This window comes from Thalassophryne amazonica, chromosome 8, assembly GCF_902500255.1.
Source record: "Thalassophryne amazonica chromosome 8, fThaAma1.1, whole genome shotgun sequence".
NCBI lineage: Eukaryota > Metazoa > Chordata > Actinopteri > Batrachoidiformes > Batrachoididae > Thalassophryne > Thalassophryne amazonica.
The window spans coordinates 6,887,665-6,912,408 of NC_047110.1; the positions used below are offsets into that span (position 1 = coordinate 6,887,665).

Genomic DNA, 24,744 nt, shown 5'->3' on the forward strand with positions numbered 1-24,744 from the left:
GGTACTTGCAATAAGTGTAGCTTATTCGTAGCTTTGGAGGCCAGGCTGGGCGAATTGGAGACTCCGCTCCGCACCATGGAAAATTCTACAGCTAGCCAGGCCCCTGTAGTCGGTGTGGACCAAGGTAGCTTAGCCGCCGCTAGTTACCCCCTGGCAGATCCCGAGCAGCCGGGAAAGCAGGCTGACTGGGTGACTGTGAGGAGGAAGCGTAGCCCTAAACAGAAGCCCCGTGTACACCGCCAACCCGTTCACATCTCTAACCGTTTTTCCCCACTCGACGACACACCCGCCGAGGATCAAACTCTGGTTATTGGCGACTCTGTTTTGCGAAATGTGAAGTTAGCGACACCAGCAACCATAGTCAATTGTCTTCCGGGGGCCAGAGCAGGCGACATTGAAGGAAATTTGAAACTGCTGGCTAAGGCTAAGCGTAAATTTGGTAAGATTGTAATTCACGTCGGCAGTAATGACACTCGGTTACGCCAATCGGAGGTCACTAAAGTTAACATTAAATCGGTGTGTAACTTTGCAAAAACAATGTCGGACTCTGTAGTTTTCTCTGGGCCCCTCCCCAATCAGACCGGGAGTGACATGTTTAGCCGCATGTTCTTCTTGAATTGCTGGCTGTCTGAGTGGTGTCCAAAAAATGAGGTGGGCTTCATAGATAATTGGCAAAGCTTCTGGGGAAAACCTGGTCTTGTTAGGAGAGACGGCATCCATCCCACTTTGGATGAAGCAGCTCTCATTTCTAGAAATCTGGCCAATTTTCTTAAATCCTCCAAACCGTGACTATCCAGGGTTGGGACCAGGAAGCAGAGTTGTAGTCTTACACACCTCTCTGCAGCTTCTTTCCCCCTGCCATCCCCTCATTACCCCATCCCCGTAGAGACGGTGCCTGCTCCCAGACTACCAATAACCAGCAAAAATCTATTTAAGCATAAAAATTCAAAAAGAAAAAATAATATAGCACCTTCAACTGCACCACAGACTAAAACAGTTAAATGTGGTCTATTAAACATTAGGTCTCTCTCTTCTAAGTCCCTGTTGGTAAATGATATAATAATTGATCAACATATTGATTTATTCTGCCTTACAGAAACCTGGTTACAGCAGGATGAATATGTTAGTTTAAATGAGTCAACACCCCCGAGTCACACTAACTGTCAGAATGCTCGTAGCACGGGCCGGGGCGGAGGATTAGCAGCAATCTTCCATTCCAGCTTATTAATTAATCAAAAACCCAGACAGAGCTTTAATTCATTTGAAAGCTTGAGTCTTAGTCTTGTCCATCCAAATTGGAAGTCCCAAAAAACAGTTTTATTTGTTATTATCTATTGTCCACCTGGTCGTTACTGTGAGTTTCTCTGTGAATTTTCAGACCTTTTGTCTGACATAGTGCTTAGCTCAGATAAGATAATTATAGTGGGCGATTTTAACATCCACACAGATGCTGAGAATGACAGCCTCAACACTGCATTTAATCTATTATTAGACTCTATTGGCTTTGCTCAAAAAGTAAATGAGTCCACCCACCACTTTAATCATATCTTAGATCTTGTTCTGACTTATGGTATGGAAATAGAAGACTTAACAGTATTCCCTGAAAATTCCCTTCTGTCTGATCATTTCTTAATAACATTTACATTTACTGTGATGGACTACCCAGCAGTGGGGAATAAGTTTCATTACACTAGAAGTCTTTCAGAAAGCGCTGTAACTAGGTTTAAGGATATGATTCCTTCTTTATGTTCTCTAATGCCGTATACCAACACAGTGCAGAGTAGCTACCTAAACTCTGTAAGTGAGATAGAGTATCTCGTCAATAGTTTTACATCCTCATTGAAGACAACTTTGGATGCTGTAGCTCCTCTAAAAAAGAGAGCTTTAAATCAGAAGTGCCTGACTCCGTGGTATAACTCACAAACTCGTAGCTTAAAGCAGATAACCCGTAAGTTGGAGAGGAAATGGCGTCTCACTAATTTAGAAGATCTTCACTTAGCCTGGAAAAAGAGTCTGTTGCTCTATAAAAAAAGCCCTCCGTAAAGCTAGGACATCTTTCTACTCATCACTAATTGAAGAAAATAAGAACAACCCCAGGTTTCTTTTCAGCACTGTAGCCAGGCTGACAAAGAGTCAGAGCTCTATTGAGCTGAGTATTCCATTAACTTTAACTAGTAATGACTTCATGACTTTCTTTGCTAACAAAATTTTAACTATTAGAGAAAAAATTACTCATAACCATCCCAAAGACGTATCGTTATCTTTGGCTGCTTTCAGTGATGCCGGTATTTGGTTAGACTCTTTCTCTCCGATTGTTCTGTCTGAGTTATTTTCATTAGTTACTTCATCCAAACCATCAACATGTTTATTAGACCCCATTCCTACCAGGTTGCTCAAGGAAGCCCTACCATTATTTAATGCTTCGATCTTAAATATGATCAATCTATCTTTGTTAGTTGGCTATGTACCACAGGCTTTTAAGGTGGCAGTAATTAAACCATTACTTAAAAAGCCATCACTTGACCCAGCTATCTTAGCTAATTATAGGCCAATCTCCAACCTTCCTTTTCTCTCAAAAATTCTTGAAAGGGTAGTTGTAAAACAGCTAACTGATCATCTGCAGAGAAATGGTCTATTTGAAGAGTTTCAGTCAGGTTTTAGAATTCATCATAGTACAGAAACAGCATTAGTGAAGGTTACAAATGATCTTCTTATGGCCTCGGACAGTGGACTCATCTCTGTGCTTGTTCTGTTAGACCTCAGTGCTGCTTTTGATACTGTTGACCATAAAATTTTATTACAGAGATTAGAGCATGCCATAGGTATTAAAGGCACTGCGCTGCGGTGGTTTGAATCATATTTGTCTAATAGAATACAATTTGTTCATGTAAATGGGGAATCTTCTTCACAGACTAAAGTTAATTATGGAGTTCCACAAGGTTCTGTGCTAGGACCAATTTTATTCACTTTATACATGCTTCCCTTAGGCAGTATTATTAGACGGTATTGCTTAAATTTTCATTGTTACGCAGATGATACCCAGCTTTATCTATCCATGAAGCCAGAGGACACACACCAATTAGCTAAACTGCAGGATTGTCTTACAGACATAAAGACATGGATGACCTCTAATTTCCTGCTTTTAAACTCAGATAAAACTGAAGTTATTGTACTTGGCCCCACAAATCTTAGAAACATGGTGTCTAACCAGATCCTTACTCTGGATGGCATTACCCTGACCTCTAGTAATACTGTGAGAAATCTTGGAGTCATTTTTGATCAGGATATGTCATTCAAAGCGCATATTAAACAAATATGTAGGACTGCTTTTTTGCATTTACGCAATATCTCTAAAATCAGAAAGGTCTTGTCTCAGAGTGATGCTGAAAAACTAATTCATGCATTTATTTCCTCTAGGCTGGACTATTGTAATTCATTATTATCAGGTTGTCCTAAAAGTTCCCTAAAAAGCCTTCAGTTAATTCAAAATGCTGCAGCTAGAGTACTGACGGGGACTAGAAGGAGAGAGCATATCTCACCCATATTGGCCTCTCTTCATTGGCTTCCTGTTAATTCTAGAATAGAATTTAAAATTCTTCTTCTTACTTATAAGGTTTTGAATAATCAGGTCCCATCTTATCTTAGGGACCTCGTAGTACCATATCACCCCAACAGAGCGCTTCGCTCTCAGACTGCAGGCTTACTTGTAGTTCCTAGGGTTTGTAAGAGTAGAATGGGAGGCAGAGCCTTCAGCTTTCAGGCTCCTCTCCTGTGGAACCAGCTCCCAATTCAGATCAGGGAGACAGACACCCTCTCTACTTTTAAGATTAGGCTTAAAACTTTCCTTTTTGCTAAAGCTTATAGTTAGGGCTGGATCAGGTGACCCTGAACCATCCCTTAGTTATGCTGCTATAGACGTAGACTGCTGGGGGGTTCCCATGATGCACTGTTTCTTTCTCTTTTTGCTCTGTATGCACCACTCTGCATTTAATCATTAGTGATCGATCTCTGCTCCTCTCCACAGCATGTCTTTTTCCTGGTTCTCTCCCTCAGCCCCAACCAGTCCCAGCAGAAGACTGCCCCTCCCTGAGCCTGGTTCTGCTGGAGGTTTCTTCCTGTTAAAAGGGAGTTTTTCCTTCCCACTGTAGCCAAGTGCTTGCTCACAGGGGGTCGTTTTGACCGTTGGGGTTTTACATAATTATTGTATGGCCTTGCCTTACAATATAAAGCGCCTTGGGGCAACTGTTTGTTGTGATTTGGCGCTATATAAAAAAATTGATTGATTGATTGATTGATTTTAAAATTTTGATGTTTGTCTTTAAAGCCCTTAATGGCCTGGTCCCTCCTTATTTGACTGAGCTTTTGCACCCTTGTTATAGCGAGGGACCACTGTACAGACCATCGGCAGAATTCAGTGGATCCGCAGATTTTCACGGCCCCTGCTTATGTAAAAATGGAAACTGCATTTTATTTTACTATGTATTTTTGTTGTATTTTGTTGTTTTGAATATAACAGTATTAAGGCCCGGTCACACAGCACTTAAGAAAGGGCAACAAAGCCCAAAAGAAACAAGAAATCTGGACTTTCTTTGGCATCATTTAACCTTCACATAGCTTCGTTCCTGCAGCTGGTGCTTCATCAGGATTTTAAAACTGTCGAAAAATTTGAACAAATGCCACCGAAAACCTCAATTCGTCTATGTCATTTATGACGGTTTCTTATCGTTTGTTAGTTTTTGTATTGTTAACGTTTAGTTCAACTTCATTTGACCAGCTGAATGTTTTCATACAGTGCAGAAGCCAGTTTCTGAGCGCTGCTGCCACTGCATTCATGTACCGTCAGAAATTACAGGGCAAACTCAGCCTGTTTGCTTGGATTTTTTTTTAATCTGGATGGGGGGTCAGCTTCAATGGGCTCAGGCACCTTATAAGTAAGTCCCTTCGGCTGCTCCCTTGTTTGCACTGGGGTCGCCACAGGATCTGCATGTTGAATTGGCACAGGTTTTACGCCGGATGCCCTTCCTGACGCAACTCCACATTACATGGAGAAATGTGGCAGAGGTGGGATTTGAACCCGGAACCTTCTGAACTGAAACCAAGTGCATTAACCACTTGGCCACCACCCCTGCGGGCTCAGGCACCTTATACAGGCCAGAATTTATCTTTTGTGTGGATACAATGAATTATTTTACCAAAAATAAAATGAAACCACACTCCTACCACAAGCAACTGCTGAATTTGAAACAATAAAATAGTTGTGTAATTTAATTTGGTACTTGAACACAGCGTCAACAGCAGCAGCAATTGCCTTCTGCGTGCGCTTATTATTTTTTATTAAATATAACAATATCAGTGTAGGAATGACAATCCAGCCCTTCTGTACATGTGGCAACAGGTATTCAGATGATTATATAAGAGCTCTTCTGGAAGGCAGAATTCACGTTGTGTATCAGCTGCAGCGGTGGAAATAAACACACATGGGAAGTCAATGTGCGGCGTTCACACGAACTGATCAATTTACTACCCTGATATATTTAATCATCTTTACACTTATATTTATTCCCCTTTTGACAGTTTTCTGTTATAAATCAATATAAATGGCCTAGTAATGTAATACAGCAAAACAGTAGCCACCACGGCAAACCAGCGTTTTTTTTTTTTTTTGGTTGTTGTTGTTTTGTTTTTTAATTGGAGCAAGACAGAGCACGCAGTGTGTCATCAGTCTGAAACAGACAGTGAGGATTTTGATGATGGAGATGATCCCTCTCTTGTTCTGGACCAGAGCAGGTGGATCCACCGACATGTGCACAGATCTCAGTGGGTCAGTGGGTCAGATCACGCTCTTCTGTTTGCAGGTTCTCCAGGACTCAGGCACCACAGAGCTCCATCCCAGCGCCAAGTCCTGGAACGCAGAGCAGGATGCAGACACACACTGCTCCAGCAGAGGTTCCAGGCACGTTTTGTTTAAAGTGTGGGCATCAACATTAGCTTCGGTTTCATTTTGTTCCTCTTTCGTTCCTTTTGTGCTCTTGATTTGCTGGCTATTCGGTGATGGGAAAAGTCAAATGCTCATTTGTTCACCTTTTCTCAATGATTTGTGACTTTTTTACTTTTTTCCCTTCGTTCAGGAATCGTCGTATGCCCTGTGACCGGGCCATTACACTGACACTGGGGCACCTTCTGCTGATTTCCAGAAGGTAAGAGCTCGTAGTCAACATGAAGGAGGAGTTAACTCAGGTTCCGTTCAGACTGGGCTTGGCAATCCAACCCGATTGAATGTGGATTGCTTTCTAGCCGGATAGTATTCAGAACTGTTTTTCAAATCCAGCTCACATGGAACGGGCTTTGTTACTGCAGGAAAGTTCAAATTTGCATCTAAAATTTAAATCGTGAAAACAAAAGATTCTTAAAAACTCAACAGGTTTACTGGATAACTGCACAAAGTTGTCTGGCTGATGTGACCTGCTGCCAAAGAAAACTGACCTTTCTGGGACCACCTTGGAGGATCAGCAGCTCCTTGATGATGATTGGTTGGTAGACTTTTCCCAGAAGGTTTCTGAGGGAGTCCCTGCAGGATCTCCGTTCATCTGCACTGAGTTCCTCCACCTGAAAAGTTTGTAGTGCGCAGAAGATAAGCAGATGATTTTAATTCTCCTTGAACAAATATTAAAAGCACAAATGTAGATTAACACTGAGCAAATCTGAAGCATTCCCCTTGAAGTTTTTACCAGATCTGTGGCACACAGTCAAAGGTGCACAATTCTAATAATTTGAATATCGTGAAAAATAAACAAAAATATTTCAAGTGTTTTTAATTTCAATTTTAATTACAGCAAAAATAGAAAAAGAAAAAAGGATATCAAAATATAAGAATATTTCATTTCAAGTTTGAGTAACTGGATATTTATGCTGTATACAGTATACCATGAATCTGTAGGTCTGATTCAGTCCAGCCAACCACAATCATGGAGAAGACTTGTGAGTTAACAGTTGTCCAGAAGACACTCGTTGACAGCCTCCACAAGGTCACTGCTGAAAGAGCTGTCTCTTCACAGAGTGCTGTATTAAAACATATTCAGGGAACACTGACTGAAATGGAAATGTGTGGTAGGAAAAGACGCACACGCAACAGGGATGACGGCAGCCTTGAGAAGATTGTCAAGCAAAGCTGATTCAAGACCTTGGAGGAGATTCACAAGGAGTGGACTGAGACCAGAGTCATTGCATCAAGAGCCACCAGGCAAAGACATGTCCAGGAGATGGACTGCAAGTGTGGCACTCCTGGTGTCAAGCCACTCCTGAACCACAGACAATTTGAGAAGCATCATACCTGGGCTAAGGAGAAAAAGAACTGTTGATCAGTAGTCCAAAGTCCTCTTTTCAGATGAAAGTAAATTTTAAAGGTCCCAGACTCTGGAGGAAGACTGCAGAGGCACAGAATCCAATTAGATTGAAATCCAGTAGGACGCTTTTCATAGTCAGTGATGATTTGGTGCCAGGTCATCTGCTGGTATTGGTCCACTGTGTCTGATCAAGTTCAAAGTCAACAAAGACATATCTACCAGGAGATGGACAGCCAAGTCACCTCAACATGAATCCCAGAAAATCTATGTAGTATTGTCAAAATGAAGATGAGAGACATCAGACCCAACAATACAGACAAGCTGAAGGCAGCTATCAAACCAACCCGGTGTAACAGTATATCTCCCCCCTCAGATATCCCCCCCACTCCCACCCAGGAAACCTTCCCCCCACCTTAAAGGCAACAGTCCTACAGGGCAGCACTGATTAAAGCTTACCCAAACCTTGATAAGGCCCAATCAGGAAGATATCCAGGTCAGGATATCCCCCCCACCCACCCCACCCCTCACCCTATCATTACATGGGAAGGTCTGATAATACATGACCAGGGAAGAAACTGTACAACAGGATTGAGAGAATTCACACAAAAGAGGAGTCACTCACTTCAGAATGGAGGATCTTGCTTCCATAGCCAACCTTTGTGCATCCACAAGTAGATATGTGTTCAAGATGGAAGTAGCCTTTTTATCAAAAGGTCTACAATCAGTCCAGGGCAAGACCATATCCCTGTGACATAAACTTTCAATGTTGTTTTCCACTTTGTCAGCCATGTATAAATCTGGATAGGATGAAATGGGTGATAATGCTACAACAGACTTGCTATGTGGAGGGTAAGATATCCTAGGACAACTCGGGGGAAGAGATAAACTGTGACACAAGGCTTCCAGAACACCTCAGCAGTGCCACAGGCTCATCACCTCCACGCCGATGCAGCCATTCATGCAGAAGAAGCCCCAAACAAGTACTAAGTGCATAAATGCTCATACTTTTCAGAAGGCTGACATTTCTGTATTATAAACCATTTTTAAAATTGATTTTACTACATATTCTAATATTTTGAGATACTTTTTTCTATTTTTGGAGATGAAGGATATAATTATAAAAACTTTAAAAGATCCCTGAAGCATTTTAGTTTACACATAATGAGTCTAGACTATATAAAATTTTAACTTTCTGAAATACAGTGGTGTTCAGAATAATAGTAGTGCTATGTGACTAAAAAGATTAATCCAGGTTTTGAGTATATTTCTTATTGTTACATGGGAAACAAGGTACCAGTAGATTCAGTAGATTCTCACAAATCCAACAAGACCAAGCATTCATGATATGCACACTCTTAAGGCTATGAAATTGGGCTATCAGTAAAAAAAAGTAGAAAAGGGGTGTTCACAATAATAGTAGCATCTGCTGTTGACGCTACAAACTCAAAACTATTATGTTCAAAGTGCTTTTTTAGCAATCCTGTGAATCACTAAACTAGTATTTAGTTGTATAACCACAGTTTTTCATGATTTCTTCACATCTGCGAGGCTTTAATTTTGTTGGTTTGGAACCAAGATTTTGCTGGTTTACTAGTGTGCTTGGGGTCATTGTCTTGTTGAAACACCCATTTCAAGGGCATGTCCTCTTCAGCATAAGGCAACATGACCTCTTCAAGTATTCTGACATATCCAAACTGATCCATGATACCTGGTATGTGATATACAGGCCCAACACCATAGTAGGAGAAACATGCCCATATCATGATGCTTGCACCACCATGCTTCACTGTCTTCACTGTGAACTGTGGCTTGAATTCAGAGTTTGGGGGTTGTCTCACAAACTGTCTGTGGCCCTTGGACCCAAAAAGAACAATTTTACTCTCATCAGTCCACAAAATATTCCTCCATTTCTCTTTAGGCCAGTTGGTGTGTTCTTTGGTAAATTGTAACCTCTTCTGCACGTCTTTTATTTAACAGAGGGACTTTGTGGGGGATTCTTGCAAATAAATTAGCTTCACACAGGCGTCTTCTAACTGTCACAGCACTTACAGGTAACTCCTTTTAGTCACATAGCACTACTATTATTCTGAACACTACTGTACGTCAGGTGGTAAACACTCAAAGGAACCTGGTTTGTACTGCTTTTTGTGAGGTGGAAGGCAGAGAGCCCCTGAGTCTGCCAAGAGGATGTTTACAGAGAGAGACATTAAAAATGGAATTAACTCGTCATTATGACATGTGACACTCAGCAGGTTCCCCAAACAACAACACAAGAAACCAAAGCATTTCCCATAAACGTTACCTTCTCCCCATCACTGGAGCATCCATCTGCCTGACGTGGCTGGTAGCCCAGCTGACACAGCGCTGCCATGACGTCCCCCAAGTGTTGCGTAAATACCAAAGAGCCGAGAGACGGCAGCTCGGCCATCTGCAACAGGACATTTGTGGTGGTCAGAAGGCAACGTTCCGCTGCAGGGACTGCAACACTGTGGACCAGCTTTTCCACCATTGCTCCAAAAGCTGACCTACAACTGAGCGGGACACCAACTCCAGGGGACAAGTACGGGCAAAGCCCCAGAGACACCACAAACTGAAGAGCAGCACCGAGGCTCTTCTGCTGGCCCACACTGAGGACATCAGGAGGTAACGGTGGTGCCACTGCTGCAGTGCGTGGCTTAGCTCCCGAGACACTCTGAGCTTCCTGAAAAAGTTTCATCTGAAGAGAAAGGTGTCGCTTCAAGGTGAGAAACAGCAGAAGACACTCCTGGACAAAGTTCAACACAGTGTCCTCTGAGCCCGTGGACAAACAGGCTGCTCCAGCCATCACCTCCTCCCTCCACCGGTTCAACTCCTCAAACTCCTTCTCACACTGAAGTTGTTCCAGCAGAAGTTCTCTATTGGACTTCAGTGCTGCCAACAGCACCTCCTGCTGTGAGGACCGAGTATCATGCACAGAGGTCTCTGCAGAAAAGAAAGTACAAATTACATCTGTGATGTCCAAAGTATTTCAGAAAGGGCCAAGAGGGGGCAGGTTTTCTCTGCAGCCACTGACTCCAGCAGGTGCTTTCACTGGTGAACTCATCCCATCTGCTCAACATGATGTTCATCAGTGAAATCACCTGCTGGAGTCAGTGGCTGCAGAGAAAACCTGCCCCCTCTTGGCTCTTTCTGGATACTTTGGACACCATTGAAATATATATACGTACATATATTTGTGTACATATATTTGTGTCCACACTTAAAAATGCATCAAAACAGAGCTCCTGGAATATCATGTGCCAAAGAGCTGCAGCTAACAATTATTATGGCCTCAAAAATAAACAAATAAATAAAAATCTGTAAATACTGGTCAAAGAGCTCTGGATCCTGACAACTGCAAACCATTCTGAGAGAGGTTCTAATCTGTAATTACGAATTCATCTGTTGCTCCCCTGTTAGATACCATACAGCACGTTGCAACTTCTGAAGATCTAAAAGAGTAAAGTTTCTCAGGCATTCTCAAGCACAACAACATGGAGAAAAAACTTTAACTGAACAGATTCAGGATAATAATGACAGCTGGTTTTGACCCCCTGTGGGCTTTGTTAGGAGAGTAAACAAACACAACATACTGTATAAAAATGTCACAGTTCCTTCCAAGGAACTGCTATGACCCCCCCACCCCCCCAAAAAAAATAAAAAAAATTTTGCTGCTTTTTGTGGCGTAAACAAGCAGCATGTGGCCACACCACCTTTCCTGGACCTTTTTGCAAGGAAATTTATTTGAAGTCTGAACTCAACATGCATTTTATATTTTTCATATTGGGTCCATAATCTACAAAAAATGTGAAAATGAAGTAAGTCTGAGACCATAAACTGGAGGGAAAAAAAAGAACAGGCTGATGTTGTTTGGAATGACAGATAAGATGAGATAAACTTCACTGATCTCACAGAGGAGAAATTCACGTTATGTCAGCTCTTAAAAAAACACACAAGATGGGTGCAAGTAGAGGAAAATGTTCATCAAACAGCGTGTGCAAGGATAAGCAATAATAATAATACTTGTAACAGTACAAGACATAGCGACATAGTGAGACGACGCCGCCTCAGAGCGCAGATCGCTGTCAGGCGCCATGGGCTGTCCTTTCGGCGACTGTAAAACTCCAAAATCTCTCATCAGCCGTTAAAATTTTCACCGAAAACCAGCAGAATTTATCGAATGGTGTCCACTCAGTTGTGCCTTACAGGTTTTGAAAAAATTTTGATCAAACAAAGGAGCAGTCTCTGAGCCATTCCTAAACGAGACGAGAGGGTGGGCCACTCCTCACTCAAAGATTGCCCACAGGCGAATGATGTAACCGACAGGCGTGAAAAAAACTCTCGCATGCCCACAAGGGTTCAAGCATGTCTGATGTAATCACACGTCATTCAAATCCATATAGTTTTTGAAAAAAATAATAAGGTCCGTTACTTTTCTCACAGACCTCGTATATATATATATATATATATATATATATATATATATATATATATATATATATATATATATATATATGACATGAGATATACTTTATTGATCTCACAGTCAAGAAATTATGTTTACACTCCAGTTACCTCAGATAACGATTACTCCACAATTATTACTTGTTTACCGTAATAATGGCACACATCAGAATTAAAGACAGCACATACACATTTGACATTGTTTGCAATTGGGCAAGTGGGCGAAGGCCACGCAGCAACCCTGAGATGCGCCACAGTCAGCTTGGGGGGGGGGGGGGGGGGAGAACGGGGACCAGCTGCAGCTAAAACTGCACCGCCCCCGCAAAAGAGGGAAGGAATGACGTGAGCAGAAGCCGGAGTGGGGGGTGTTTGATGGGGGTAGGAGGGGGGTGGGGGGACAGAGTGGAGCATGCTTCAGCCCCATGAAAACAATTTACTGTCTTTGTGAGTTGAGATAAGAAACAGCCAAATGTTCCCCAGGCCGAAGACATTCCTCTGGAGGAAAACAGTGGGGCAATTTGTCCTTCAGGCTTGATAAGCCTGCTGTGTTGTGGTTTGAGCAGTGAAAAACACTTTTTACAGTTCCACTTCACTTCAGGGTTCTAGCTAGGATAAAATTTTAGCATAGTGGTAATGTCGAGGGAGTGAAGCGGAGACGTTTTTGAAAATTCAAGCTAAAAATTGGCCATTCTAGGGGTACCCAAAGGGGAAAAGGCAGGTACGACAGCCCAAGTCCCTTCATCATATCCAGAAGGCTGGGGAAGTTTGTTGAGTGGGCAATCTCATTCTGGGGTAGCCAGTACATGGCCCTCAGTGAGGCAGTCGGAGTCCGTGGACATTTTTAAGTCAAGACTTAAAACCTATTTTTATTTTCTTTCTTATGAGTAGTTTTTATTTTGTTATGTTTTATTCTTTTACTTCTGTTTTTAATAAGGAATTTGATTTTTTAATTTTTATTTATTTATTTTAATTTTTTGTTGAACTGTTCTGTGTGAGGCACCTTGAGATGACCTTTGTTGTAATTTGGCTCTTTATGAGCTGATTAAATTGAAATTGAACAACATTTTATTGAGTCTTAAAGTAAATAAATATGAAATTGGTTACTGGATCCTTAAACTCTGGACATAATAAACTCTACATGGTGGATCTTTGATCTCTGGACATAAACAGAAATAAAATCTGTTAGTTTTTGTCAAAAGCATGTCCTTTCAGACATTATTATTGACATGAATGTCTTTCCATACTTATGAGCTGAGCTCTTGCAGCTGCGCTGCAGGTCAGGTTTATAAAGCATGTCGGACGTCTCATTTTGGGAGGAAAAAACATTTTAGTCGATTGTAGTTTATTGTCTATACTGTAAAGTTTGTAAGAGGTGTCATTTTATGTAAAGCGGCGATTCGTTTTGAAGTTATTAATTCCGAGTGGACTCTGTCTCGGCAGAGAGTCACGCAGCGTTTGAAGAACGGAGGACGATTCTCGTTTCTCAACTGCAAGACAAGAGTCCCAGTTAGTGACTTTAATCCACACAAAAGTGACTCATAATATTTTAATGGGTTTCACAGTGATTAAGAAGCGGACTTACCGCTTCTGAAGAGCAGCGAATCAAAGAGCCACAAGCCATTGAATCGAAGCATTGCTTCGATTCACGCTTCAAACCGGAGTTGCGCTGCAGAAACGGTTGATTACAGACACTGTACTGAAAATCGTAATGATCCAAAATAAGCGTAACGTTCCAAAATTATAGCGTAACGGGCCGTAACGCAAGTTTGCACTAGCTAGAACCCTGAACTTGAACAACCAAAACCCAATTATGAATTAAGAATATTCCCAATTATGAATTAAGAATATTCACCGGCCGCCGAAATCTTCAACTTCAACTGCAAGGCACGCATCAGCTCCAAGATGTCATCCAATTTAAGCCTGAGTTCAAGAGTCAACGCAGTCTGAGAATGCACTAGTGAGGACAAGTGAGAAGCTGTGGTTCTTGATGCCGCCGTCTTGCCAATTTTCCAGTAGATCAGGGCAGCACATAAGCCAGAAAGTACCAGCCCTGCTACCATAAGACCAAAAATGAATAAATCCTTGATGTCCTCAACGGAGAAAGGCGCCAAGCATGCAATACGCCAAGACCCCCAGGAGTCGACAACATAGCCCGCAGGATATGTTCCATTTGGGCAGGTAGGATCCCCCAGTCCTGACCTTCTTGTAGAAAAAATGGTGTCAATAGCGTTCAGAGACCAGCTGATCAATTCCATGGTTAATCCAGTAGTAGTCCAATAGATCCAGAATCCAATATAATTTGAGGAATTAACAGTCTGGTGAAGTAGGGACTTGAAGGTTAAAGGCAGAGAGCAGAGATAAGGGAGAGTGGAGGAGATGCGACCGCCCTCGTTGGAGTCCCAAGCTTGACAATATATATATGAGACAAGGGTAGGCTGAAAAGTTCTAAGGCTCACCAAGAAGGAGAAATGCCATTTCAATAAAACTTGGCATGCATTAAGTTCAACTCTTCTGTTGACTAACTGTTATTTTCTTCCAGGTTGTGAGGTAGTTTGTGGTTCATAGCCAAGTTTGAAAGATCGTGGTAGAGGGAAACGGCAAAAATGGACAAAATCTGGCATCGCTGTGTGATTAAGTACCTGCATAAGAAGGGGTTAAAGCCCAAGGACATTCATGCGGATATGGTTGCTACATTAGGGGATGAAGCTCCCTCCCGTCAAGAAAGATGACTTTAAGCTTGCTTTTAGCTTGTTTTCATCTTGGAATATAATACGTGCCATGGGATTAATACACATGTTGTTGGATTAAACTGAACAGTGTTTGGTACTTTCCCGGAGTAAGTGAGGTCATACCGGACTTTTCCATTACAAATGGGGAGGCCCATGGAATGAACTCAGTGGTGAAAACGATGGAATATGTCTAAGAATGATTCTAAAATGACCAAGTATGATTAAATGAACTATTAATGTAATAAAAGTAAGAGTTGATTAGAAAAAGTATGTTACAAATAAGTGAAATGAATGATTATATGAGTTGTTTTTCATAAAGAGTGCAGAGAAAAAGAGGAAGTTAGTGATGTCGCAAGTGAGGCCAGAAGAGCTGATGATAAACAGCTGAAAATAATTAAGATGTGATAAAATATGAAATGAATAATAAGGAATGAAAATGTTGTATATGATCATATGAATTGTTTTTATGTGAAAGAGAGTTGTAATGAAATGATTGAATATGATTGATGTGATTCTAAAGACATGATTTAAAAAGATTGAATTCTCAGAAAAGCTGATGTGTTAACAGAAAAGAGGAACTTGAGCAATAAGTTACTGACAGCCGAGAAATAAGTTACTGGCAAAGGGCGGCGGATGGCTTCCAGTAAGGGAAGGAGTAGGGAGGAGGTTTTGAGTCACCATCGTCCCCATGGTAACCAAGATCAACTGAACAACAACAAGAGTCAAGCTCATATAAAAACTGTGGAACATCAGGAAATGGGGTTATTCTTCCAAGGAGAGGTGCTGTTGTCACTTCTCCTCTGCTACAAGGAGATCACAAGACTTGACCATCTTGTGAGCAGCAATTGGAATCGTGGAGTGAGAGGATCGGAGACATAAGAGATCATTTGAGAGAGTTTTCAACTCCCACTCAGGCCGTCCAGTCACGGAGTAGCAGAGCATTGGAGAATAATCACTGGCCTTAAGTCTGAGTGAGGAAGTTTCAACGTTTTCTCTCTAAAGAAACATCACATCATACCAGAATGGATTAGATCAACTTTTGGTTGATTGAAGAAGGAATAAACTCTTATGTGGATTTATTTCCTGAAGGATTACAACATCACACAAGGATCGTGGTCAGCTAACAACTAATAGCTGATGATGAGGAAATCAAGTTCATCAAACTGGGGATTTTGACATCAAAAACCTCCTTCCCTCACTCATAGAAAAATTGTTAAGAAGTTAATCCAGTCCAGTCGAAGTAAGATCAGACAGCATTATCGAATCAAAAACAAAAATCTCTGCCAATTACTATTCTGATTATATTTGAATTACTGTTGTGAAATTATCATCATATAACCTATTTTGATTATGTTGTCGGCACTTGCAAAACCTGCAATAAATTTCCAAGCATGCAGTTAAAGTGTTAAGGCTCGGACATTGGATTTATTGACGCTTCTTAAGGTGTAAAAGTTAAAGTTTATTGGGTGTACAACATCAAAAAGTGCTCTAAAAGGTTAGTCTGGTTTTTAATGAAATTAATGCATCCTGGGGACTCGCTGTACGAGTCACTAAACTCAAAATCTAGCAACATTCCAAGAGCCCTGATCCATAAGAGGAGAGCTGCCGTTAACGGGCGTGGCCGGCTCATATCCTGGTTCCAGAGAAGGCTATTCGACCGGGGTGCGAGATCAGTGTCAGCGGGGTGGACGTCCGGATGGAGGCAGTGAGCGGCTAGACGAATCTCCTCGCCACCAGCTTGAACAGCCTTTGTGCAGCCCTGCCGGGTAATACCCGTGGAGACACGAAGGTCGGACCCCAGAGACGGAGAGCTGGTTTTTAGTACACAAACACACTCATCGGAGGGTGAGCGTGTGCCGCGTGTATCTAAAAAAATAATAACGGGATCTTACACGTGGCGCCCGAACAGGGACCTGACAAAGTGAAGTCGGGTCCAAGGAAGAATCCTGGCCAAAGGAGAGTCTTTGCCATTGGATAGGTGGAACGCCCCTGAGTGGATCACCAAAGGAGACAGTGTTGTGGAGAGTGTCGGCTGATGGCCTGTATAGGTTCAGTAACGGCTTGAAACATATCTGTTTTCCAGAGGTGTGAAAATTTGGAGGCGACCATCAGAAGGATGAACTAAAGACAACAGGAGCAAGTATCCCAGGGAGCTGGGATTATGGACGAGAAGCAGACGTGTCACTGCTGGATCGTCTGAACTGGGACGAGAAGCAGACGTGTCACTCCTGGATCGTCTGAACTGGGACGAGAAGCAGACGGAGATAGCCTGCTGGATCGTCACGAAACGACGAGGAAGGGAAGCAGACGAGGGAGCCTGCTGGATCGGATCGTCAAAGAAAGCAGGTATGAGAGTATACAGTGCAAATTGGTGATCTACAAGAGAGAATAGGATCATCAACCCGTGAGGTTCCTGAGGGGAGAAGCGGGAAAAGGAGCAGCTGATTTGGAGTTAACCTCTGGAATTAGCGCTGAATAGCCAAGTAGTCTGTCACTCATCCCTGACTCAAGGCGCCAAGAGAGGCTTTGAGAGGCAGACGACTCGAGACGACAAGGACCATAGCTGAAGTCAAGGAGACGACAGTGGTGGAATCGACAATCTCAGCAACCGAGAGAATAAAGGGAGGATAATCATTACGAAACAGTAAGGTTAGTGTTAAAAACAAGCAGTAAAAATATGGCTGAAGAAGAGTCAGGACACGTAGCAACCCCTGAATCCGAACAGGACGAGGAAAAAGAAGTGAATATTCGACCACACAGAGTGGTATTGTATGGACGAGGATATGATTCTTGGGCAGAAACAGTTCAAAAATATGTCAGAGATCAAAGTGTAGAAACTGATGAAGAAAGTTTCAAAGAAGCTATGGTAGAAACAATACACACATTAGGGATATATTATCCAGGTCAGCATAAAGAGGGGCAGATCCTGGCCGTTTTAGAGAGCCCACCAGTCCCGAAGGACAAGACGGGGACCAGAGAGTGGCTTCAGTGGTGGTGCAAACTTCTCGGAGAAGAGTGGAAAAGAGGACAAATCACCACCTTAATAAGTCCTGAGAAAAGTTATGACTCCGCAGTAAAAATGACAACTGGGTTGTTGGGAGTAGAAACGGTCCTGGTTGATGTTAAAGCAAAATCAGCGTCCGTGTATGCTGAGTTTAAGTCCATGGCAGAACGGTTAAAAGGGTTAGGAAGAATGCTTAAGGAACAATATCCTATAATGGAAGATAGGAATGGAAGTCAGATCTTTGACAATGTAGACGAGAGCAAGATAAATTTCCAGGCCAAACCCGAACAAAGTGATGAGGAAAATGAGCCGGAGGAAAGTGGAGATGAATTAACATCCCCGGGAGGTCCTAATTCTGGAGTAAATGGTCAAGAATATAAAAGTCCGGACCAGCTCCACACAAGCTTTGACCCGGTGTGGCAAAATTTGCCCTTAGGAAGTGTGAGAGGAACAACCTCAACAGTTAAAAAACAGACAGAACGCTTAGTTGAGCAGGAGAAAAGACGAAGAAGCCTTCAGGGAGTATCTGGACAGATATTCCATCAATCGCCGGAATGTGGGCCCAGAAGCTTGGGACAGCTTAAAAATGAAGAATGTGCTGCCGGACCGAGTTACCATATTAAAGAGGAAGGGCGCTCGCAGGTAATCTTTAGAAAATCTAAAGCAAAAACCCACCATGTATACATTGAATCTGACTACATGGAGGACTTGAACCCTATGCCCGAAGGAACCAAAAAGATGGTGACCCAAGATGGAAGACGGGCATATCATTATTTTGGCAGTCCTTGGGATATAGATGGAGATAGTCTCATTGTCTTCACAAATCACAGACTGAAAATTGCCAACCGAAAATTCCGAGCAAAGCTCAAGGAGCGGGTAGGCAAAGAATACCAAGAGGAGCTTAAGAACATAAAGGGGAGAAGTCTGGATGGAAAATCGATGGTGATAACAAGCGCACCACGAATGGATTATCATGCACTCATACATGTGCCCTTTGACAGCTACCCAGGGAGAGAAAATTCAATCGAATACACGGAGAAAATGTCGAAAACTCTGGGAATAGCTATTGATTTGGCCAAAGAACGCCAGCATCGGCGAGTGGTTATATGCGTGGACGGATTACGATCTGGACATATGACATGGGAAGAGGCAGAAAAGGTTGCCATGGCAGCCGTGAACCTACACATGCGTACCCCAGGAGTATGGGGATCAATGAGAGAGATTGTGGTGGTCACTAGCAATGAGCAGGAGCAAGATCGAGTGAGAAGGGCACTTGAAGCGGTGAATCTAGGACCAAATAGAGCAGGTCCAAAGAAGGGTGCAGTTGGAGCAAGTGGAGCGGCAATTAGTCCTCCGTTAGTGATGCAGCCCATTCCCATGGCGACAAGTGAGAAAAGATCAGCACATGCGATGGGAGTGCAGCAATTAATCAATCAATTCAATCAATTTTTTTTTTATATAGCACCAAATCACAACAAACAGTAATAATTATACAATAATTATGTAAAACCCCAACGGTCAAAACAACCCCCTGTGAGCAAGCACTTGGCTACAGTGGGAAGGAAAAACTCCCTTTTAACAGGAAGAAACCTCCAGCAGAACCAGGCTCAGGGAGGGGCAGTCTTCTGCTGGGACTGGTTGGGGCTGAGGGAGAGAACCAGGAAAAAGACATGCTGTGGAGGGGAGCAGAGATCGATCACTAATGATTAAATGCAGAGTGGTGCATACAGAGCAAAAAGAGAAAGAAACAGTGCATCATGGGAACCCCCCAGCAGTCTACGTCTATAGCAGCATAACTAAGGGATGGTTCAGGGTCACCTGATCCAGCCCTAACTATAAGCTTTAGCAAAAAGGAAAGTTTTAAGCCTAATCTTAAAAGTAGAGAGGGTGTCTGTCTCCCTGATCTGAATTGGGAGCTGGTTCCACAGGAGAGGAGCCTGAAAGCTGAAGGCTCTGCCTCCCATTCTACTCTTACAAACCCTAGGAACTACAAGTAAGCCTGCAGTCTGAGAGCGAAGCGCTCTATTGGGGTGATATGGTACTACGAGGTCTCTAAGATAAGATGGGACCTGATTATTCAAAACCTTATAAGTAAGAAGAAGAATTTTAAATTCTATTCTAGAATTAACAGGAAGCCAATGAAGAGAGGCCAATATGGGTGAGATATGCTCTCTCCTTCTAGTCCCCGTTAGTACTCTAGCTGCAGCATTTTGAATTAACTGAAGGCTTTTTAGGGAACTTTTAGGACAACCTGATAATAATGAATTACAATAGTCCAGCCTAGAGGAAATAAATGCATGAATTAGTTTTTCAGCATCACTCTGAGACAAGACCTTTCTGATTTTAGAGATATTGCGTAAATGCAAAAAAGCAGTCCTACATATTTGTTTAATATGCGCAATTAAGGATTAAAACCCCACGACCAACATTAAAGCAAGTTGCAAGTGGGCTCCAGACTATCATACACCCAACAGGCTCCCAATCACGGATGAAAGAGCCTTTCCGGGCTCCTCCACCGGATAATGGAGAAGAGGATCCTATATTCATTCCTTTACCAGTCGGAAATATTGAAGCAACTGGGGCACCCCGAAAGTCAGAACAAAACGGGGACCCACAACCACAAGACCTATGTCCTCCCCATGAATCTGATATGGATGAGGACCAGGAAAGAGAATCTGAAGAGGAGATCAATCCACAAGACTCAGAAGAGGATGAACCGCTATCTGTGGTAGGGGAAAGAGAAGTCTCACGCCCAGAACTGCGAACTGGACGTTACAGAGGACGAAAGAAAGAAGTTGGGGTGTATAATGTGCGTGTAGCCTCTGAGAGAATTGCAAGAGATGTCAGACTCAACCCAGTGGAGAACCGAGATAAGCGACAAACCTATGCTCCAGAAGTTGGACAAACTGGGTATGACATCCCAGAAGAGTGGATAGAGCGACAAGATGAAAAGAAAACTCTCGAGGTAACAGCTACTGTTGGAGAGTGGGCTAATATACTAATGTGGCCTTTCTATCCTACATTAACTGCCTGTAAAGAGTTAACAAATAACTTCAGAGTCGCCTATTTAGGCGTCGCCCATGATGTGATGTTGAGAAAACTAAAAACAGCAGCTTTACGCTGGTCACGGCAAGTGTTGAGAGAAACCAATTAAGAAAATCTGGATGATGAGGGAGAAACAATTCCACCATCGTCAGGATTACAAGCGAGCCTCCCAAATCAGAACTTTCCTGCTGGATCTAGAGAGCAAAGTCTGCCAGCAATTCAAGCTGAAATTCAAGCAGACGGCAGGGAATTCCGTGAATTCAAGAAATTAAAGATGCTGGTGAGAGAGAAAGAACCAAATGAAGACCTAAAGGACTATTTGAAAGAAGTGTGGCCCCTTATTGACAGAGCTTTGAACAGTGAAGAGGGTAAATCTATGTGGCTAGCCCAAGTTACCAGTCAACCCATCAGTCGGGGTGAACCAGCACGAAACCATTATGCCAGGTTAGTGTTGGAAGATCCCAACGATGAAGATTCCCATATTGCTCGAGCTAAAGCTGGCATGGGCTGAAACAGACGATTTTGCCACAACGCTATGTTAGGGCGCTGAGAGAGGTCACTAAAGGAAGAAGAGGGGAGATAACTTTTGTAAAAATGCCCATAGACGGCACTACAGTCCCACAAATGGACGCGGTGGTAAAGAGCTGGGATCTGGAGCAGCAATTCTATGAAGAAAAGAGGAAGAAGGAGAGCACACCAAGATCAGGACAAAAACTGGTGGGAGTGGAGAAAAGAAATTCAGTGCCTAAACCACCACCTCCTCAGTCACATCAAACACCACAGAGGAATAATCAAAGGCCTCCAGCTGGACAATGGAGCTCTCGGCCGAGAGGTCCACCACCTCCACCACCACAATCGCAACCTACACCTGCACCTCGTAGTGGTGGCTATCTCCCTAAAGAGGAGTATGACAAATTAACTCCAGAACAAAGAAAAACCCTCAAGGAAGTCCGCCAAGCTACAGCGGCGGCTGGAGGGCAGAAGAAGTAATGGCTTCGGAGGCGCGGGTCACGCTAGACCATGCCTACTGGGAAGGGGACGATATCTACACTGATGTGGATGGAGAACCGTACCTGGTGGACACGGGAGCAGAGGTGTCCATGACCCACAGAAACCTTGTCACCATAGGATACCTACTGATCCAGTATGCAAATGGGGCAACGGAGAGAACACCATTTGGAATATGGAAAGGGATAGTTTGGTTAAAAGGCCCCTTTAATTTGATATCAGTCAAGGATTTGAGAGAATTGCATCGGCCCAAAAGACTTCGAACTCTAATAAGACGACGAGTGAAAAAATTACAAGCAAGAGTTGTACGAATGGATATAACTCCAATTGGAAAGAGTCCGGTAAGCTGGTACAAAGAAGTGGATGTACCAGCTGTCACAGAAGAAAAAATTGAAGAAAGCAGGGAAAGAAAAATTGAGGAAATTATCTCCGAAGCTAAAGTAGCACGATTTAAAAATGATTGTGGAGATTTGGGAACTAAACACATTCATGTCATCGAAGGGGGAGTACATCCACCAGTGCGACAATATCCCTAATATACCTAATGCGGCTGCAAAAGGTGATACAGAAGCTCACAGAAGCTGGATTAAAACTCAACCTGAAGAAATGTCAGTTTGGACAATTCAAGGTTAACTATTTGGGATTCCAGGTATCATCAGACTTGGGACTCTCAGAAGTATACCGAGACAAACTGAGTCAGATTAAACCACCTCAATCTGAGAATGACCTACAGAAAATATTGGGACTGTGTAACTATGTGAGAGATCACGTTCCACACTATCAGAGATACGCAAAGCCCCTTTATGCTCGTCTCAAGAAGAAACCTAATGGACAAGAGCAAAAGCAATGGATTTGGACAGCTACAGATCAGGATTGCTTGGAAAAGCTAAAGAAAGCCATTCAAGACGCAGTTAGGCTGGAGCCGCGTAGTCTGACTACTCGTCTGCTAGCCGAAATAAGCTGTGAAGAAGAGGATTCGGTGGTAAAAGTGAGCAATGAAGGAGGGGGTATGGTAACATTGTGGAGCTATACTCTGTCTTCGATTGAGAGAAAATATCCACCGGAAGAAAAAGAACTGGCAGTCCTGGCTAGATATTGGAGTGCGTTGAAAGAACTTGCACAAGGTCAGGGAATAAAAGTTATCACTCAAAGCCAAGTCCACCGGTTCCTAAGGAAAGGAACTATTAAGAGTACTAAAGCCACAAATGCCAGATGGGGAAGGTGGGAGGACATCCTGCTAGACCCTGAGCTGGAAATTGGGCCAAAACAGTCGGCGACAAAAAAGTTACTGAAGGAGAGGCAACTCCCTATGGAGCCATATGACTGGACTATGTACACTGATGGGTCAAAGAAGGGTACAGACAATATAGCTTATTGGGGCTATATTCTGAAGTATCAAGATAAGGAGAAATATCGTCGAAAAGGTCAAACGCCAGGGAGTGCCCAAGCTGGAGAAGTAACAGCAATATTGGAAGGACTCTTGGAGTTAAACAAGAGGAAAGTAAAAAGGGCTAAAGTGGTTACAGACAGTCATTACTGCGCACAAGCCCTGAAAGAGGATTTATCCATTTGGGAAGAAAATGGATTCGAGGGAGCTAAGGGGAAGCCTGTAGCTCATATGGATTTGTGGAGGAAAATAGCCGAGTTGAGGCTAACAATGGACTTAGATGTGGTACATCAGAAGGCCCATGTAAAAGAAGGAGCACACTGGAGCGGGAACGAAGAAGTGGACCGCTATGTGCAGCTGAGAAAAGTCATCGTTGTCGGGATCGAGAAGTGGGAACAGACACCCAAGGGAAGGGTAGTTCCAAAAGAGTCCGTGAAAGAAGTGGTGCTGGCCGTACATGAAGCGCTTGGCCATGCAGGCACCATTCCCACATGGAAGGAGCTGGAGAAGCTGCAACTTTGGATTCCGAGAAACCAAGTCTGCCGAGTTCTCAAAGACTGTGAGGTATGTGGTCGATACAATGCAGGACGACGAGGACAAAGGGTGGATGGTTTCACCATAAAGAGTACTGTTCCATGGGGATCAGTATGCATGGATGTTGCCGGGCCCATGGGGGTGACCGGTAAGAAAGGAGAAAAGTATCTGTTGGTGCTTGTGGACTCTATGTCAGGCTATGTGATTGTTAAGCCTGTGAGAAAAGCCAACGGCAGCAGTGTGATCAGCATGTTGGATCAAGTGTGTTCAAATCTGGGGATACCTAAGGAGCTGAGAACGGACAATGGGACACATTTCCGTAATGCTCAGGTCGACCAGTGGTGCCAGAAAAATGGAGTAATGAGAATTTACTCGCCCCCATACACCCCACAAGCAAATGGAGTTGTGGAAAGGGCTATTGGACTGGTGAAAAACTGGATTGGAAAAAATGCTAACACGAAGGAATGGAGTACTAAGGCCCTGGAAATTGGGTAGGCCCTGAATGACCGCCAACGTGCCGGCAGGCCCACCCCTTCGCAAGAGCTGAACCCATATTTGACACCGGAAGTGGGGCGGAGTCAGATTGAAAGGGACAGAGAACCAGAACCAAAGATCCCATTCAAGGTTGGACAGAAGGTGTGGGTGAGAGCTCGAGATCACCCAACCAACACTGCTATTAAACCCAAGTATGAGACCACAGATACAGTAGTGAAGATACTGGATAGTAACACAGTAGAGTTGAAGAGGAAAGGAATCCAAGGAGTGGAGCAGCTGAAGCCAACTCCTAACTAGACGAAACCAGGAGCTAAACATGGCCAAAAACACCCAAGATCTTCCACCCTTAGTCAGAATGGCCACTGTCAATGGGGTGGTTGCCTTAAGAAGAACAAGAGAAGGCCTCTGGGCAGGCAGAGCCCTGAGGATACTATATCATGCAAAGAAAGGATTTTTATCTAATGAAAAGGAGTTATTACAATGGAAAAAAGTTGAGAATCACTGTGTGATTTGCCGTGGAGAAGTACCGCTGACGGTCCAATGGTCGGGACCTGGAGTTAGAAAACCCCCAATTCCAAATGGGGCAAAAAATGAATTCAAGCAATTACTTCACAAGCCGGTGAAGGTTTTGGATGTACCTGTATGTGGGTTATGCCGACTAACCCACTTGCCAAGAATGGTCTTTTACACCCAGTGGGACTTACGTGGAGACAATGT

At 43.2% G+C, this 24,744-nt stretch overlaps 1 protein-coding gene across 2 annotated transcripts in view; it reads right to left on the minus strand.

Annotated features, from left to right (window-relative positions):
* tango6 (transport and golgi organization 6 homolog (Drosophila)) overlaps positions 1–24,744 on the minus strand; it is a 154,038-nt gene that overhangs the window by 106,583 nt on the left and 22,711 nt on the right. For both annotated transcript variants that reach the window (XM_034175708.1, XM_034175709.1), the window contains exons 2-3: positions 9,646–10,304; positions 6,484–6,606 (exon numbers count right to left, since the gene is read on the minus strand). In XM_034175708.1, coding sequence (XP_034031599.1) covers positions 6,484–6,606; positions 9,646–10,304 — 782 coding nt within the window. The remainder of the gene's footprint in view (positions 1–6,483; positions 6,607–9,645; positions 10,305–24,744) is intronic.